This window comes from Python bivittatus, unplaced genomic scaffold (assembly GCF_059951505.1).
Source record: "Python bivittatus isolate LINGU-HERP-01145 unplaced genomic scaffold, Pbiv_v1 ctg000020_np1212, whole genome shotgun sequence".
NCBI lineage: Eukaryota > Metazoa > Chordata > Lepidosauria > Squamata > Pythonidae > Python > Python bivittatus.
The window spans coordinates 55,727,672-55,748,546 of record NW_028277030.1 but is presented as its reverse complement, the minus strand read 5'-3'; the positions used below and the strand labels follow the sequence as shown (position 1 = coordinate 55,748,546).

General features: G+C 36.4%; 1 protein-coding gene across 1 annotated transcript in view; it reads right to left on the bottom strand.

The window, feature by feature from the left end:
- GRIK2 (glutamate ionotropic receptor kainate type subunit 2) overlaps window positions 1-20,875 on the bottom strand; it is a 617,875-nt gene that overhangs the window by 4,129 nt on the left and 592,871 nt on the right. Inside the window, exon 17 of the mRNA XM_088138810.1 lies at window positions 10,763-11,013. Coding sequence (XP_087994936.1) covers window positions 10,763-11,013 — 251 coding nt within the window. The remainder of the gene's footprint in view (window positions 1-10,762; window positions 11,014-20,875) is intronic.

Genomic DNA, 20,875 nt, shown 5'->3' with positions numbered 1-20,875 from the left:
TTACTCAGTGGCTTCTTTCAAGTTAACAACAGCAAACCAATTAGACACTCAGGAACTAATGTTAATTAAATAAATAAAGGCATAACTGTGTGTATATATCAGATAGCTTATATACTCCAAGAGCCACTTGATCAGCTCATTCACATTGACATCTTAACATAATGCTTAAGCATTTGGTATATGTAAAAGGAACTTTGGAGACAGAATGTATACTTATATTGTGACTTTCCCTGTTTTTCATGTTGAACTGCTCTGCCATTATTTCCCTTCTGGTTTCTTAAACCAATATATCCCAATGGTTTGCCCTGCTTAACATTAATCCTCTCTTTACTTTGATGAAGTTCATATAAAATTGAGTGTCAAAATTTAGTATGAATCTACAGGCTTTACTCAGAAATTTATTGCTTCCAGCTTTGCAAGACAGATGGTATTTGAAGTCGTGTTAAAAAAATATTGCAGTTTATACCTGATGTGATGGGTGAGTGTTCTAACATTTATTAGGACATCTGCATCAAAGTGCTTTTCATGTTTGTTTGGAAGTTACCAGACTTCCCTTAGCCTCTTTTCTAATAAGCTTCTGATCATCATTTCCCCAAGAATATTAAACAATGAGGCTGTTAGGAGTTGACAGTCCAGATCGTTAAAGCCAAGGAAGAAATGTGAGCTCCCCAAACCCAGATAAATTTAAAATAAATATTCCTAATATTAAAATGAAGAATGCATTGTAAGAAATTAAGAAGTACGTGTCCAATATTTATTTTGCTTTATATGTAACTTTGTTAATCGTGTATCAACTGCATTTCCATTTTAGATTATTATCAGAGGAAGCACATTGTCTTAGTGACCACTGATTTTTTTAAAATGATTTGTTCTTTCTGATCTCCATTGATTATGGTAAAATTTAAGGATTGGTTAATCTTGAAATTATTAAAAGAGTAAATCTGAGAAGCAAAACAAGTAAACCTAGATTGTTCACATCTTTCCTAATTTTAAAAACAAGTAGAGGCATCATTTTCTATTTTAACACTATTATACTTAACCGATCATTTTTGGGGCACATGGCACAAATCACTTATGAAAAGACATTGAAAACTTTGACTTCACTTGTTTATCAAATAACCCAAGAGGTTAATTATTCTCCAGATCCAGAATTTGCCAAGAATAAAATTTTAAAAAGAGTGTTCTTTAAGCAGTACAAGATTTCAAGCCTGTGGATGACTGGCAATCTTGGGAATCTGCAGAGATTCTTTCTAAGAAGATTGAAGGGGAGATTTATTCCTGATTAGTTCTGCATACTTTCTACTGCTTTCCTAGCATTGCCTGGATATTTTTGATTTATAACCTTGAATTATGCTACAGTCTTATCACTGGTTTGTGCGGTAATAGAAGGATCTTCCTGTCAGAACTAACCACAATGTTTTTTCAAAAGAAAATAGCATATCATATACTCTCAACTGGAAGAGAGTTAAATAAGGCCTAGATATCTATTTATGAGAACTTTCAGGTCTGCTGATTTCTAATGTCCACCTTTCTTTTACCACAAGTATATTATGTGAAGAGGAAAGTTGTAAGAATGCTCTGGAGATAGGTGAAATCTTATCTAATGCCAACATTAGATTGCAACTAACTGATGAACAAAGGTTTGTCAGTCATGGGTAATTACTAAAGATCAACTGAAGTGAAGACCTTTGAGTTTTGCTGACTCACCTGTGGATCTAGGTTGGGGTTGATGGGACTGCACTTGTGTGGTTCCATTCTTCCCTCTCAGAGAGATCTCAGAGGATGATATTGGGCAATTGCTCATCTGCCTCGTGGGCTCTCTTTCATGCGGAATTCCACAAGGTTTCATTCTGTCATCCCTCCTTTCAACATGTATATGAGGCCACTGGGGGAAGATAATGAAACAGTTTGGGCTGTGGTGTATCAATAGATAGAAGACACACAGCCCACTTTTTTTTTCCTTTTCCTTCTGGTCAAAGCAGACTACTGAAGACACTAATACTTCTCAGGGCCATCCATGAAGGCCAATAGATGGACAGAGACTGGACAAATAAAAGATGATGTGGTTATGAAAGTTATCCTATCTTTCTACAGGCTCTGCAGTAAAGTTTTGTGGGGGGTGGGTGGGTGGGCAAGATGAATGCAGTAAGACTGAAATTCCAGAAGTTCTTCCATATTTTTTAGGGTTCCTGAATATAACATAAGGCACTGTGTTTTCTTGAGAGAGGCCATTCCCATTCCATGTCGACTATTATAGGACCATTCTAAAAACACAAGATACCTGCACTGAGAGCTGGTAACATTCTGCTAATTTTGGTCATTCTGGAATCATAATAAAATAATTGACTTGCTGTTTAAAAGCACACATTTATGAAAAAGATCTCAAGTCACTCAGTGATCCAAATTCTGTATCCATTTAAACAGAGACTTAAGAGAAACTGAGATATCTTTGTACATTTTAAACTACTGGATACTTTAAAGATTTGAACTGCTAATTCTTTGCAGTATCATGCAACTGATTCCATTGCAATGCTAATTTAGGCAATTATTAGAGAACAATTTCAAGAAATATATGAAACTGTGGAATATATTGGAGATTATATCTCAAGATATTCACCTGTAATATTCTGAAATTAGTAAAAAAATGTTCTTGGAAAAGATAACTTATGCGCAAGACTTAACGATGCATGAGCATCTTCTTCATTTACTTCAAAGGAGAGATTAACTTGGCATGATTTTGAATCTATGATTTTGAATCTATGAATCTATTGTACAATTAATGTGAAAGGAGAGAGAAATCTATCTTTAACCAGAGTCCTGAATTCCTACACTGTTTGGAAACAATTACTGTTTTACTTCATATATTAGGAAAGAACACTGTGATTGTAAATTATTAAACTGAAATGTCCAATTTGGAGAAAAGCATATGAATCCATTCTTTTCCTATGTTTATTAAGGAAGTGTTTTACAAAATATGTCCTGTTGTTTCTTTGAACACAGAACCTTTATATTCTGGCTTTTAGAATAATGTAAGAACCAGGAGCGTAATATTTAGCACCTGGAAGGAGGAAGGCAAAGGTTACTAGGCCTGCCTATAATGCATAGTATGATTCTCATTCTTCTGTGTCTTCCATGCAGTATTGCTCCATCCTTCTCAGATCCTTGATAAGAAACAACACTGTATCAAGGAACAAAGGGGCAGAAAACAGTTTTGAGTACTACTCAGTATCCTACACTGGAACTGCCTTATACTTTAATTTGCTCTGTGATACATGTGCTAAACAGATTGGCTTTCAGGGAAAAGATTTACGTCATCCTTCAGGCTGGCGTAAAAGATTTTCCTCTGCCAGAAGGAAGTGAATATTTTTTAAAAAGACTCTTGTCCTCCCCTCTCAGGCTTTAAGATTTCTCAGAAGCAATGTGGTTGGAGTCCTTGAATGGGTTGGATCTCTCTGTCAAACAGTCAAAAACCTTGCACTGGCCCCAAATACTGACATTAGAACTCAGGTCAGTTGGCATTTTAAGAAATATTGTACTCGTATAACCAAGAAAATTTAAAAAGCTGAGGATTAATTCAGGAAAAAAAGTACAAAGCTATTTAGACTATTGCTATTGTAAAATAAAAGATTTGGGCATATGTGTCTACCAGTAAAAAGTTATGGCTTTGTAAACTTTGTTTTAAGGAACGTACTTATAAAAATTAAGTTCACAAATGCTCCCAAAGAATAAACGGCTTGGGTTATGTGCACAAACGATTTCTGACTGGAGGGAAAAACAAAACCCAAGTTGCAGTCCTGAGCTGCTGAGCTGACTGGCCTATCCTCAATTTGAACAGCAAAATGGTATAGTCTGTTTCTTACCCAAGACTAGTTCTGGCTGTACAATATGGGACCCAGGTATAAATTGCTGTCTGGCCAAGCCTAAAATAGATATCAATCAATCAATCAATCAATCAATCAATCAATCAATCCGGGTCTCCGTAGTTCACCGGACTAGCTTTACTATCACACGGTGTGATCTTGATAGTAAGTGACAGATCCTGGAGGGCAGCAAGCAACAACTCATGACAGAGTGTGCTATATTGGAGTTACCAGAACTTGGGTTGCAGAAATGTAGACCACCATAAGATGGCAGCAAAGAGTAATAGGAAATGGCTTGGCTGTCATCATCTAGTAGTAATCTCAATTTCTTCACCCAGATCTGGTAGCCATAGCTAGGCCTCTGCTCATCTTCCCTGAATCAGGTTCAGGATCCTTTGTAGTGATAAGGAATATAGAAATAAGTCATTCGAATAGCTATTTGAAGAAAGAAAAAGATCTTGGGCTGACCCTATTAGTCCACTCATCTGAACCTCACACAAGACAAATGCCCAAGTAATACAATTCTGATTAAAGCAGGAGATGCATTTTCTTTTGGACTCCAAGTTCCATGGTCTAATACACTGCACATGAATGACTGTGAAGCAGTCTAATTTTTTTTGTTATTTAAGTTTTGTTATTTAAGTTTTTTTTAAGGCTGATAAAGTGTATGAAGTGAACGTGCTCTATTATTGTATTTTACATTAATATTATATCATAGCCTGGTCTTCCTCTGTGGAGTTTAAAAGTACTGTATAATATTTCATACCACATGGATATTTTCCTAACAATATTTCTGTGAATGAGTTTGGCTGTCAAAGAGTGATTTGTCAGCTCTTTGACAGCCAAAGAGACAACCAGTGCACAACACTGTCCGTGACATAAGTAAAACATTTGCTTCATATATCTGAGTAGAGTATCCTACATCATGGCAAATCAGCTACATCAGCTATAAACAGATGAGTAATTGTTTAATGTGACTTTAGTTTCTGAAAGTGCTTAGTGAATGTCTGCTAAGTGCCAGCATAAAGCTACAACCAAGGACTAGTCATTTGCTAACAGAAGCAGTTAAACATGAAAATTGGTCTGCACTTATCTTAGAAAACAAATGTCTGGTTAATAGATATGCTTTCCAAATAGATAACATAACTGTGTGTTTCTGAATTATAAATAATAAGGCAAGAATGAAATGTTGGATTTAAAAAATGAAAAGAAGGATGCAAATATTTTAAAATATTGACTTGACTCTGAAGTAGTTTCCAGGTGTGTGTCTTGGCTCCAGTGCAAGCCAAGGGGGTCCAATGTATTATTTCCACTAAAGTTTAGAAATCAAAAAGACCAACTTAGACATCCTCCTTTGATGTTTGATAAATTCCATGGTTATTCATTTTACTCATTTCTCATCCTAAAACTTCAAAGCAGTGTTGCCTCAGTTCATATCAATGGTTATGAACACCATTTTTAAATGTAAATAAGGTATAGTCAGTTCTTTAACCTTAATAAATATGCCATTTGAATGTTGTATAAGGAAGCAAGCATCAGAATTAAGCTACCTATAACTTAGAAAGAATTATGCTAATTATAACTTAGACAATGCAATTGTCTAAGGCAACATGATGTAGGGTAATTCTAATAAATTTACAGGACAGTCACTTTGGTGTAGTGGTTAAGGCACCAGGCTAGAAACCGGGAGACCATGAGTTCTAGTCCTGCCTTAGGCACAAAGCCAGCTGGATGACCTTGGGCCAGTCACTCTCTCTCAGCCCTAGGAAGGAGGCCAGGGCAAACCGCTTCTGAAAAACTGCAGGGACCAGACCTGGCAGATACCAAGAATGAAAAACTCTCTCTCTCTCTCTCTCAAGCCTGCCTGCTTGAGGTGTGCTTGCTGAGACTCCCCAGCTGATGGTGGAGACTTGGAGGCGTTAGTACCTTCCCACCAGAACCCTCATTTCTAATATTCAGGAAGCTTTTTAAAACATGGCTTTAAATGTATGTTTGGGGACTGAGGTGAAGGTGGGAGATTTATTTCAGCTTGGAATGAAACTTGGTGCTTCAGTGTGATAAGGCATTGTACAGTACTTGTTATGACATAATGAACTTATGCTGACGGTGTTTATTATTTATTATTTAATAGACAATAATGTTGATAGTCTGTGAGTTATTGTAATGTTATGTATTATATATTTTGCTGTAAACTGCTTAGACTCAGATATTCAAGTGGCATAAAAGCATTTGTAATAAATAAATAAATAAATAAATAATTTCAAAATGCAAACCGAACTGATTCTCATCCATCCTCAAGCTTGTTTTCCACAAGCATGGAAAACAAACAATGTGCAAGCAAAATGCATAGTATTATTGTCTCATATGGCAGACCACAATACTCTACATCATAACAAATGAGGCACCTTAACAGGCAATGCATCTCCTTGGTATTGACTCCTTCTGAGGGCAAGGTAATGCCACATATGTAAATTGTATTATGAATATAGCAACATCATTTCTATCAGTTGCAGGGAGCCTCTTTCCCACCCAACCAGTTTATTACTTCCTTCATGATTATAAATCGCTTGACAAGATCTGCCTTTGCATGTCAGAAGACCATCACAGTTATTCTGTTTCTTATTTGTCAAGCAGATCCATTTGTTCATCCATGTTTGAATTATGGAAAAAAGGAGGGGGCTTAATTAAATCAAAGTGCACCTACTGCCCATTTTGCTAAATTGTAACCTAGTTACGAGGAGAGCAGCATGTAAGATGGCCCATGACCTATTGAGTCTTCTGTAATTCAACAACTGATTAAAGAAAAACAACAACAACTATAAATTCAAATCTCCAAAGCATTTGATTGCTTTAGATCTGGTATTTTGTACTGATTTCATAGAAATAAGACCCTGCTGAAATTTTTCAGGCAACCAGTACTAGAAAGATGCTATGGTTTAACAGATTCACTCTGATCAAGGTACATCTGCCTTTCTTTTTTTAAAAAATGCATTTAAATATATATTCCTTGGTGTACAAAGAAAGCTGTCTTTCACAAAACAAATTGTACATATTGATGGTAGTCACGGTTTGTATGGTTTTGAAATATTTCCTTGCCTAACAACATCTAAAACATGGCTTTGAAGCTGAATTGCATTAAAATAACAATATATCAATTCACCTTCCACTAAACCTTATTTATTTATTTATTTATTTATTTATTTATTTATTTATTTATTTATTTATTTTTGTGGTGCATATCTGAGATTGTTTTCTTGACTTCCTGATCCTAAAGATTTCATTAATATTTTAACCTGAACATTCAGTGTTGTAAAGATCAGTTACAAATTATCCTGTCTACTTATGTGCTGGCACATAAAAACAGACCAGGAGATTGTGACAAATACTTGGGAAAGGGGGAAAAACAAAACAAAACCCTGCAGAGAAATACAGATGGCACCAGATCAAAAAGTGGCATGGTACAGTCTTCAGAGATTTAATGACTCTGCAATTGGGACATCATTTTTCACATGATAAGCAGACTGAAAAACAGATGCAATTATCATTTTCAAACTAAACTCTTCCACAACATGATTGTAATGATGGTGATGATGATGATGATGACAACAGGATCAGATGTGGAAGAAGAGAATGGCAGCACACTCTGCTATTCTTGAAGACCTCTGCTGGTATAAGAAAAGGTGTGTGAGAGACAGCAGTGTAAATCCATTTGACACTGAGAATAGTGATTTAGTACCAAAAGGTAAATTACACACACAACCTTTGGCAGTGACAAAGTCATCAAATGAGAAATATTTCTGACCATATCAAACCCAACCAACTTGATTAATGTTATCAAGGGGAAATGTTATGAACACCTACAGTTGCCTCCTAGCAATGGCTGCATTCACATGATCAACAGCTAACTGCCTAACATTAAGCCAATTCAATTACCTAGAGAAAAAGAAAAAGACACATTGCTGATATGATCAGTCCAATTATTAACTTCTGGGACTCTCTCAGGAGAATGTAATTCCTGCTTCTGCCATAAGGAAATCATTCCCTTAGAAATTGGGTAGTTATTCACATGGAACTGCTTCTCATAGGCACTTCTAAAGTGCCTTGTCATAGAGTTCAATGTGGCAAGAAGCTGACTAGGTAGTCTGACTTGTACATCTGATGAAACCGTGGGCCAAAAATTCTTCAATACTTCTTAAGGTGTCACAAGATTATTATAATGCTGTGGCATTATAACACCATTAGTTATAATGCCACAGACTAGCATGGCTATGCAACCTGATCAATAAAATAAACAATGGGTATACATTTTTAGAACAGTCATCACTGAGCCTCAGTCAGCTCAATGCATATTCATGTTTTGTATATTCTAAGAAACAGCCTTTAAAATTAAGCAAAAAGTAATCTCAAATGATCAAACAGGAAAATAAAAATGCATACAGTATAACAGGTCTTTAAAATGAAGATATGATGTGGTACAGTGCTTCAAATTTGATTCCAATAACATGTTTTGTAGTACTTGGGGATACAAACATAGCATATGACTGCAGATCTTTCAAACAGCTGCAGAGAGCAGTTCCCAATTCCATTAAAAAAAAAAAAACCCAACACACAGCTGCTTCCAAGAGCTGTAGAGAGGTAGTATGTTTTCATTCACATGCACACCAAGGCACATTTTCTGAACTGATTCAAGGTACTGCACTGTCTTAATAATATGTGTCATGGGATTCTAAAAATCAGGAGGGCATAATCTATGTTCAGGCATTCTGCTGATTTGCACCAGCTTGCTCACAATATTCCCAATTGTATTGTCTCCATCACCTTCGTCCAGTGATGTTCAATATTTAAACATGTTTAGAATGCCAACCTCCCAATGATTATGAACACTTTTAGCTTATTTGAGATGGAATGTAAATCTTATAAATCATCATCATCATCATCTGTGTTTCTAACTCAAAGGGGCTTCTAAGTATGGTCAGCTAAAGCTGTTTAGAACTTCCCTTTAAATGTGATATGGAATATGTGAACATCAAGAGTGAAGGGGAAGAACAGCACTTGGGAAGTCCTTGAACTGGATTTGGTACATAATTCCCTATTCTCTATACCTTTTCAGCCAGACTATCATAACCAAGACTCGGTTTTAAGGTAGAATCTACCATACACACAGCCATAATCTCCTTCTATTAATCTCCATGTAGAAAACACATACATCTAGATCATTGTGTACTACAAATAAAAGAAAAGATCAGTGCTACATTACAGAAGTGTTTGAACAATTCAAGATTGCTTCAATTAAAATATGGAGTGAGTTGCAATATTAAGCCATTGTAAAAATCATATTTTATATATATGCATATCCATTCAATGCTTAGGAAGATAAGTCATGCTGTTCACATCATATTCTCACATATCAACTTAAGCTGCATCTAAGCCATTTAAATGCAAGTTTGCCTGTGTTACAAAACTCACAATAAAATGTTCTGACTTTATATATAAATAAAAATAGTATTTCTAAAAAAAAAAAAAAAATTACAGACCAAGGGATACAAAACGGCCATTCATTTCTGACATATTATTTTTAAAAAAGGATAAAGCCATTGTGATGTATACATTCATGTTTGAAGTCCATTTTCTAAAAGAAAAGTTAATTTTAATTACTAAAAAACTCCAAAACTATCTTGACAGAATGAATTCATCCTACATAATTAGCGAAAAGCTAAGTTTTCACTCAGACTATAATTTAATGAAACACATACATATTCAAAGAACTGATAAGGAGCTTGTGACCTCATCCAATTTTTTTTGTTTAATATCAAGATTTCTTCTAACAGTACTTTAAAAAAAATAATATATGTGTTATGAAAAAAAGAACTAGATGGTGACCTATGCACACTTGCACCAGTGAACTAGGTATAACTGCATACCAAATAAATGTGCTACAAGTAGAATTAATCTATAAGTGCAAATTCAGAAGTCCCCAAACAGTTAAAATTATGAGAACTATTAATCATAGCATCTGAAAAAGAAAATATACTCTCTCTCTCTCTCTCTCTCTCTCTCTCTGTGTATTGTGTGTGTGTGATTCTTGGATTTACTACACATTTTAATAATAGTAGTGCCAAAATAGCCATTTAAGGAGGTCACAAGATCCTCAGTTGTGCAAGACATATTTTCTCCCTGTTTTTAAATGTATATTCATAGTAATCCATATAAATAAAAAACATGTTTACTCATTTTATGTATTACATATATACACATAAGTACTGAAACAAAACTTCTATGGATGCTTTTTGTCTCTTTGAAAAAATGATCAGCCATCCAGTTGTTGGTCCAGTATCAAATAAGTTCAAGAATTTACATTTTAAAACTGGAATGTGTCCAAGTTACAGGTGATAGAATCATAATCAATAGTAAATCCTTAATATATTGACTTAATACTTTTCCAGATGCTATCATCATATGTTGAAGAGTAAACACCTTCCTCCTTCCAGTAAGGAGATACAGAAAGATGCTTTTTAGACTTCTGACTTTGGACTGATAGAAAGTTGTTTCAGTTAACACCCAGCTCTATCTGTAGAAGGTTAATTTTGTTTCCCATTAACAGATTTCACTTTCTTCTTCATCCATAAAATTAACTGCAGTGAACTTCCAGGAGTAAAAAGGTGTCTTTTTTCAAGCTTGAATAAGAGGAGAAATAGTCACTTGTCCTGAAAGCTGGCTACAATTAAAAATATTGACGACAAATTAAAAGTTGTAAAGATGAAAACTCCAGTGCTCATTCACTAAGAACTTTAATGATGTGAGCAAAACTATGAAAGACATCAGAATGGCTTTTCAGGTGGTTGCCCAAGAGATTCTGACTAGACCATAATTGCAGAATTAAATGTGAAAAGGGCAATATTTACCTTCTCCAACTGGGCATTTTTTTTGGATTTGTACAAAAACTCCCCCACTGCCACAAAGACGGAAAGTACCAATCCTGCTGCCAAAACAATGAAGATGCCACCAATGTTTTGTACTCCAAGGGCACTGGCATCTTTGCTTTCCTCTTCTGGGCAACCGTTTCCTCGCCACCATTTCTCCTTCATCATGTGCAGCTTGCCTTCCTCTTGCAGGTGAAGAATTGCTATAGTTATCTTGTCTCTGTAGGGAGACCCTGCAGGACAGAAGAGGGAAAGCACAGATTACTAAAGTAGGTTCTTAAAAGCATGGGAATTGACAGAACATTACTGAAGTGTGTCCTCTGGCCCAGGAAGCCTCACTTGATGGAAAGTGACTGCTTTGAAGGAAAATATGATTTTATGCTGAAGCCCACTAACGGTTCATTCTTCACTCTCCTGCTTTTCAGGAGAGAATGCAGGACATACCTTCTGCACATGTGATTTTTAGTATCAGAAATGCACTCAGGATGTGGGTTTCCCCTTTCTCTGTGTGAAGAGCAGTAAGGCAGTAAGTCTACCATAGGATATACTGAAATGTACTTTGCCCCCAGTGGCACCTCCATTCAGTATGAAATATTTTGCTGCTTTAGGCAAAGGAGGTAGTGCTCCTCTCTAATTCCACATGTAGGAAATGACCAGGCTGGCCATTTAATGTTCTTCCTCAGTAGAAACAGAAGTGTATTTCCCCCTGAAACTGGAGGAAACGGGCTACCTTGGAGAATGTAAGACAGGTCTGTCTTTGACTCCACAGCCACTGCTTCCTGACCATCAGCATCCACTATCAGAGGAGGCCACCACACTCTTCCTTCTTAGAACCATATTACAGAAGCATTGTTGCTTTACGTGGTTAACAATGGAAGAAGATCCTATTGCATTTATGTAAAGGTTTACTAAGCCAGGGTGTGTAAGACAAATCACCTTTGCTTGTTGCTTTTAGACACTACTGGACATAAGGACTTACCTTTCAGTAAATATGTCTAGCATTATACAGGGAATTATTCTGCACTGGCATCAGGAAAGTTTGTTGCTGCACAGCATAGTACCACGTACATTTCTATGTCAATAGAGTACAATCTAGATTCCCTCCCACTACCAAAGTCATAGCTTATACCATCCTTTTTAGTCCCTATACTGTATACAGAACTTCCTTGTTACCAGAATCTGCTCGCTTGCTTTCTTTCTTTCTTTCTTTCTTTCTTTCTTTCTTTCTTTCTTTCTTTCTTTCTTTCTTTCTTTCTTTCTTTCTTTCTTTCTTTCGCTTTTGAAGTGGAAATTTCTACTTTTCTCTTTTCTTAGAGGCAAATTGATCCAGAAGAATGGATGTGCTGAGTCTGTTAGAGGACTGGCACACTTGTTTGATTGCTTATTTATTTTAAAAAGACATTATCAAGAAAACAGAAAAGGCATAAAGTAGAAAACAGAAATACACATAGACGTACACACATGACTGTACCAGGCACTCTGGGAGACCCAAATAGGGGGAAAAGGGCCGCGTAGGATATGTGGGTCAAGGGTTGCCCACTCTTGATTTACTGGCAGACAGGAACATTATCTTGATGCCATCCAGGTCCTACTCAGCTGTATTTCCTAAACTGCAGGGCAAATAAGAGTGAGGTGATTATTAATGGAGTTCTCCTTTCCTAAAAGATGCTCTTGATCCTACTCTGGTTTTGTTTTTCTTTCAGTACCTATCACGTTTCAGGTAAAGCATCAAAAAGTCTTGTAGAACCTGATGGACTTCAGCCTTATGCTTTTCAGCACTTTTGTAAATGATCCAGAAGAAGGAGTGGAAGGAATATTGATCATATTTGCAAGGGAAATTGGTAAAGATCATAGAGGACATCACAACTCAAAGTGAAAGTTTTAACACTGGTCAAAGATGAGATACAATGGTGACAAGTTTGAGGTCCTGCATTTAAGCAAGAAAAATCATGTGCATAGATACAGGATTGAAAAGATCTGGCTTGACAGCGATGCACATGATTTAGGGGTTCTAATAAACCACTAGCTGAATATAAGTAGGCAGCAGCTTAAAAGACCAATGAAATATTGGGCTGCGTTAGCAAAAGCACTGCTTCCAGGTCATAGAATGTAATTGCATTCTGAATATGGCACTTTAAAAGGGGCATGGAGAAGCCGCTGTTGGATCACAAAGAAGCTATCGTGATTATAAGGGGTCTGGAAGCCAAATCCTATGAAGAATATTTAAAAGAACTAAGCATATTTAACTTCCAAAAGAATAGACTCTTCTTTTTATAGATGATAAAGATCTACAAATAAAAGGCTGTCATGCACAAGAGATAGAGGACCTGTTCTCTGTTGAAACTAAGAGTAGGATAAGGGCCAGTCAGTTGAAATTAATAGAAAATAGATTCAACCTGAATATTAGGAGGAATTTTTTTGACAGGAACAGATGTTAACTATTGGAGAAATCTGTCTAGAACAGTGGTGTACTGTCCCTCACTAAAGGTCTTCAAACTGGAGCTAGAGTTGTTGATAATGGTCTAGTGGATTCTTGCACTGGATAGGGGATAGGATTGGATGACCTATAGGTCCCTTTCAATTCCTCCAGTTCATGATTCCATCAACAAATTTAAAATTACATAAACCTTTGACTAGATAACAGTCACATTTGTCAAGATCAGACTCTAGTGTGGATACTGCATTCCAAATTGTTCCACTTATTCCTGAAGTGTTAAATGAGAAACAACTGCTCTTCCCAAAATAAAATGAAAAGGCTCCACGAAATGTGCCCCTGTCCTGTTGGCATTCTAGGGTCCACAAATGAGATCCTCACCACAATTTAGAGGATAGTTTGCCTCATTTCTTCACTCTGTTTCTAAATGGGATTCATTACCATTAACAACGACCAGATGCATACTGCTAACCACGTTGTGATATATTTGGTGTGTTATAGTTTAGAAAGTTTGTAGGCTACACAAAAATGTGGCATAAGGAAAGATAAGCATACTTCTATTTAATGACCTGCATATGTGTGTATGTATGTCTGTGTGTATCTGTGTGTATGTATGTATGTGTGTATGTATACATGCATACATACATGCATACACACACACACACACACATGCATAAGTAGCTGGGAGATTTATTTGTTTATTTGCTATATTTATAGACTACCACACTCCAATTTTAACTATACATTTAAAATGTGTGTTTAAATATATGTTTAAAACCAGCCCCAAACATAACAAATACAATTAAAACAGAATGACAAATGCACGCTGTAGTAAAAAGAGTATTGGCTTGCCACCTCCAGTAGCAACCTTCATGATGAAAAACTCTATGAAACAGCTCAGCCTTAATCACTTTTCTAAAGATAAGTAGAGTGAGCCCACATGTCCCATTGCAGGGAATGGCTGTTCCAGAGGGATGGAACCCTAACTGAAAAACATGTCCCCCATGAAGTTCACATAGGGAAGAGGCATGTGAATTGGATATAGATTCTACCCCTGAAGCAGAAGGTTTTGGGCAGCTGGCTCTATAGCTCTAAACCAGAACCTTCTCATCCCTGTAACACTGGCATGATTGCAGTTACAGGGGTTTTCACTCACTAATAGACGGATGGCTGCATTTTGTACTGCAGCTCCTGGATAGTTGACAGGGCCAGCCAAATGCAGAGCATATTGTAGTAATCTCGTCTACTGTGAGTAGACCCATGGTGTGAGTGAGCTATTGTTGGCAGGGCACAGTTATAGTTTTACATGTATGATGGAGTACAAGCTAGCAATGCAGCATTTGACTGTTGTTTACTTGTCTTATCCACTTTTACGATCACTAAACATTTCCCTGGAAAATGCTTTAAAAATTGTAACTGCTACAAATATTGATCTGATTTTTATTTGGGTTGAGGATAAATCACTTAGAGTAACCTCCACTGACTATACAGGAGAAAAACAGCAAATGATAATTTGATGCAAAGGAGAACTGGGAACTTTTATCTCTTTTGGTCACATAAAGAGAAAAAAATTAAGAAAGGCATATAAGACCAAACTTTCCACTGCTTAGTCTCAGACTATGTCACTGTAAGTCTAAATCTATGTAGAGTGATATCTTAATTTTTATCTTCCACTGTTCTGTGCATTGATCTGTGGACATTTTTGAAACAACACAGTTAAGCAATGCTCTGTTTTTCCCAGATCCATCATATTACACATAAACAATATTTATCAGAGCTTTATGCATAACACTTCCGAGCATCAAATCTGAAATCTGACTGTAGCAACTGTTCCATTTGTCTTCATGTTAACATTAGGAGGTGGGAAATTGATGTAGAGATTTTATCTTTTTGCAGCTCAAATGTATTCCAATATATTTAAAGTTACTGAAGAGGACAAATACATTATTAAAACATGACAGTTTTTTTCCCCATAGAAACATATGTGAAAAACTATTTTCTGCTTTAGCACTGACTAATTTCTGAAGTAATTTGCAATATCAGAGCTGAAGAGATTGGTGATTCAGTAGATCTTATGACAGTGCATATGTGTTATTATTTTAATCACAGAAAGCAGTACACATGGAGGCTTGGGCCCTTTTTCTCCTCTCTCAGATCATATCCTATTATATTTGATCTAGTGCCAAAAAAAAAAAAAAAAAAGCATAGCCCCCCCTTTTATCAAATAACAATTTAAAGTGGCAATTTCGATGAGGAAATCCATCCCATTTCTTTATTTCACACATAAGCTTCCTTTCTCTATTCCACAAGTATGTTCAGTTTCAAAAATATGTCAACACATTGCTTATTACTCTGCTGATGTATTCAAATGACAATTACCTTAAGCAAATAGTTAAAGATATTTGAGGGGAAGAGAATGTGCCCCTAATGGAGAAACAAGTGGAAAATGTGTCAAAAGTCACTAGGTATTACTTAATAACTCTGAAAATTTATCTGATGTTGTCCCATGAAGAACCTGAGAGTGTATTCAAACTTGCTTCATGTTTCCAGATTCTGAAAATCCTAGAAAATTATAGGAATTGTACAAAAGGAATTGTAACTTGTCATTTTTAAACTTATTCTGAACTATTTTTTCCATGTTTCTGTGCATTTTGGGGGGTCAGAATTGGCTGTTTCACAGTCTAGAAAAGAAATGGGCAGTATTATGGTCTCCGAAACCCTTTCTGTGGTCACTGGGTGCCCCTGATTGCACTGCCAAATTTCAGTGACACAACTGCCAAAATTTGGCAGCAAAATATCCATCTTCCTTTTTATTTAGGAATCATACACAAGTAAAAGTACAAAGAAATTCACCCCCCTCAATAGGAACAACAACAAAACATGGAAAAACTGTAGAAAATCCCAACCATACCTATATGTTTGACATGAACTTTCCATTGCACACCTCTCCCCCCCCCCGCCCCATTATGCATAGCGTCCATCTGCCACGTTTGTGCAGCCTAGTCTAGAGGCTCTGAGGGGGAGGTTAAATACTGCCTGTGAGAAAAAGTACTGAAAGGTCAGTTAAGAGCCAAGGGAAGCACCCTGGAATATTGGTGGGAAACACTGGAACTCAAAGTTGTACCTACATTATTTCTATTGGAAATATTTGGAAAATAGGAATATGTTTTGTACTTGACAAGGAAAAAAGAGGACGTGTGTATACTAAAAGCAAATTTATTTTTGGCTCCATAATCTTAGGTTGCCAAAGTGGCACCACTCCTCTACAAGTGGGAGGTATCAGTAAGGTTGTAGGAACCCTAAGGTTTAGAAAAATCCATAATAATATTGAGGGCAACCTAAGAGGGGTCACAACAACTGCTTAATGAGGAATGAGAATATGCAGTGACCTCAGAGTGCTGACAGACTGCTGGGGAAGAAAGAGAGGGAGAACCGAATGGAATGGAGTATCCTGCATTGATGGCTGGCTGGCATCTTGAAGAAACAGATTTTGTTGCAGATAGCCTTGAAATTCAAGATATTAATCAAAGGCTTTGTCTCATGAAAATAGTGCTTTGTAGGCTTTGGAGCGTATTTTCCAATTTCATGGAATTGTTACAAATGCGTTTCCAGTTTTCTAGTCCAGCATACAATCTTTCCCCAATTCTATTCACACCCGCCTCCCATTTAGAGGAACAGAGAGTAGTGGTTGGGATCCAGCCTCTTCATTTATGCCTTTATATGATGCATTTAATGGCTGACTGGCTTGCAGCCTATGTGCCAGACTAAAATGATACAGATGTTCAGTGGCTTTCTTTTCCCCAAATGCAAGGAAATTATGCACCCAGGTGTTTTGTGTGCGCATGTTCACATTGTGACAATGTTCCCAGTCACTTAAGCAATGGCATTACTGCAATTACATTTTCTTTCTATTGCTTTCAAATTAGTTTTAGAAACATTTGTAACAATCCCTCAGGAACTGAAGTAGAAGCAGTAGGAATGTAAGTACTGTGGATTCTTTGCACTTTTCTATCCTGTGTCATTTATAAAGGCTTTTACATCCCCAGCTGGCCTTTTCCTTTGGCCCGATTTTTATAGATACAATAAGAAATATTATAACTGTGCTCTTGGGCTCCCCCACCTCCCAAGATTCTGTTCTGACTCCCCAACCACCTTAATTAAATCTAGGATAACTCACATTTTCAGAAAAAGCACAGGGGAATTTTGTGCTATTATAATTAAGATTTAATGAATATTTAATGTCTGGATTGTATTTATACATGAGATTAGAGTAATGGCTTTTGGTTTAAAATACTTGTCAGTGAAAATGAGCAGTCTTGCTGATCCAGAGAATCACATTTTATATACATGCAAGTGACAAAAATGCTGAACAACTGGTTTGATGAAAGAAAAACATACTTTGGGAAGAGGCAGTTTGAAGGTTTCTATATATTTGTTTTTTAACAGTTTCTACGCACATACACTTGGCAGCTCTACGGTTATTAAAGAAAACTGCAAATAATATCAGATTAAAACACACAAATATGCAGACTTACATATAGGAAAATAAAAGTGTTTTGTTTTTTTTTACCAGAAAAACTACAAGGGGTAAGAGCAGTTCTTAAACTAAGCACTGCATCTCCTTTTCTCCAAGAAAGTTCACCTCCAACATTGTTCTTCCATAATGGAAGCAGCCAATAAATTTGGTTTATTTTCCACAAGGGCATCAATTGTATAGTTTGGTCCTGAGACAAAAGTCAGTATATCTGTTGCTGTCCATATAATACAATACAAGATAACCCTGCTAGGGGGGACTGAGCAAGGCACCCCCAACCCATACTTCCTCCTAACAAGCCCAAGCCATTTCCATATAAGACATTACAAATAGCAGTGCTCCTGCCTCATGCACTTTGAAAATCTGAAATTAGGAAAAAACTTATCACTCCATTCAGCTTTATGCTGTTTGGAATACTCAACACATGAGCATTCTGGACTGCCTTCCCTTAGCTGGTCTCATACTAGAGTCAACTTCCCAATACGACTGTGTGAACAAGGCCTTCATAGGGAGCCAGTGAATGAAGACTTTCCTCCCTCCAATCATCAGTCCTAATGGGACTTTTTTATGTGAATGATTCTGACCACAAATGGAAATCTGTGGAGGACTTTGGAAATTTGGCTTAGGCAGGTACAGTTGCAGGCTGCAGAGATGCTGAAATTTGTATTCCTCTGCATAGAAAACATCTGGAGTACAAGTAAAGGCAAATTAATCCCCAAAGATACTGCTTGTTCCTCAAAACTAGACTACTGTAAATGATATTCCTTTGGTTTAGGATTGAGGGACCTTCTGGTTTAATTAGACTAACTATAGCCTGTTTAATTGTCCAGGTCCAATAAAATGTTTTTAATTACAATTAAGCTAGTCTTTGGGAATGCATTTTGCCTATCCCATTCTTGAACTTTGGGCAGTAAGGTGCACACACTAGTTTTTACATCTGACTTAATTATGTGTTGGCTTTTCTTGTTTTGTTTTTTGGGGTTGGGATGGTTAAATAATGGTCCTATACAAGTTGCTAAAGTAAAACTTATTTCTAGATTTAACAATATTTTTTAAAAAATGAAAGCAATAAGAATAAAATATTTTCTAATTTTTAAAAGAAAATTAAACCCTTGCATAATGCAAGTGAAGAGACTGTATAATGTTTCATACAATGGAAATAGCTATTAAAAATGTAAGAGATCCCATTATATAGAATGGCTAATCCAGCAATTTGAATTGCTGTCAGAGCATTCTAAAGTTGGCTGAAGGCCAGCTGATGGGGGTCAATTGTTGGTCCACCATCAGGACAGCTTTTTCATCCTAGACACTACTCCTCCTTCAGTACATGGAAAGCTCCATAGGCCTCAGCACACTGAGCAGTAAGCATCATAATGTGTCATTTATATAAAATCATTAAATGTACAGAAATAGCACTAAAAATAGAATAGCTTGTACTGTCAAGTAGTAAAATCCTATGGTCAAACTTTACATGCTTTTACTTCCTTTCTAACACTAGCTACAGACACTGTAACAATAAACTGTAAAAAGAAATTTAAAAACAACAAACTCTATTAAGGTTTTTTGAAAAGTAAAAACATAATAAAATCTTCGTTTAATATATTATCTAGTTATTCTGCTCAGGACTTCTTTTCCTTTTCTACTAATCTCTGAGCTCTGTTGGATTATGTGAAGACAGCCAAGTTCACAATGCTGCCCAACATTTCCTTGTATCAATATTGTGCAAAACCTAGTCTGAGATTTCATATTATAGTTTCTGAGATTCTCTGAAAACATATATTAGAATAATTTTGTATAATCATAAAAAAGGAATATTCCAGAGAAGGGGGAAAACTTCTCTAAATAGTCATGGGTGTTTCCGTTGCATATGTTTATCACTGATGAAAAGCAGTGTTTCCGTTAGAGTGCACAAAATGTTTTGAACTCAACATGTTTCTTGACTACCTCAACTATTCTGGAAGTGTCTTCAGTTTGAAAGCAACCTGTTTTGAGTTCAAAACAGATGTTTTAAGGTCAATTTGGGGCCATTTCAAGCTCAGAATACTTCCAGGATGCTCAGAGTAGCCTCTTATGAGCTCACAACTGTTTCGAATTCGAAATGAAATATTTGAAATGTTTTGCAACTATTAATTTCTATTAAATGATTCTGACAATTAAAACAAGTCTCCCCACCCCCACCCCATCTGAAATACAGTAATGCTAGGGTAGGCAACACTGAAATCTAAAGGCATTTGCTATAAACAAAAATCAATTGTAAACAAGTAGCCCTATCTTCAAGGTGTCCAAAACTGATTGTCTGCTCTCATATCAGAAATATCTGGCACCATAGCTATTAAGCTAATAATTACCAACTGTTCTCTGACATATGAACAAATGGTACAATCCTTCCTGCCCTGAACTCTCCAAGTCATGCTATGATTCCTGCATGTAGGCTTACAATCAAATCATGTATTTCTTGCCCTCTGACTTTGCAGGGTATATGGTCTCTCTCTCTCTCCTCCTTCCTTCCTTCCTTCCTTCCTTCCTTCCTTCCTTCCTTCCTTCCTTCCTTCCTTCCTTCCTTCCTTCCTTCCTTCCTTCCTTCCTTCCTTCCTTCCTTCTTTTTCCTTTGACTTCTAAAAGCAAGCAACATCTTGCAGGACGAACTGTGATTTGCTCAATGAACTGACCTCTAATTAGTTCATCTGCTACATTTTCACAATTCACATGTAACAATTTGTTCTTAGCAATATAAAGTTATGATGGTTCTCTGGGGTTCTCTTCAAGCTGACAAAATGCAACACCTGCTTCACTTTTGGCACATACCAATCTTTAGTGAGTGCAATATCATATTTAGTTTCCCCATTTCATGTGCATAAAACTAGGGGCCAAATCTATGAAAAATAAGATGACATTTAGCTTACTAAATGGATTCTTTTACTAGAAGAAATTAATAGGGGCTACCTAAATTAAACAGGTTTGGGGGCAGAGAGAAAGATCAGAATCATAACTGAGAAAAACCTAGCCTTCTCAATAGCTATTTAACAATTTAACAACAATAACGGAAGAAAGACCATGTCCTTTTTATAACATTTCTAGCTGTTAAGATTATTAACTGCTTAGAGTATGGCTAGACTTGAGGTGAGGG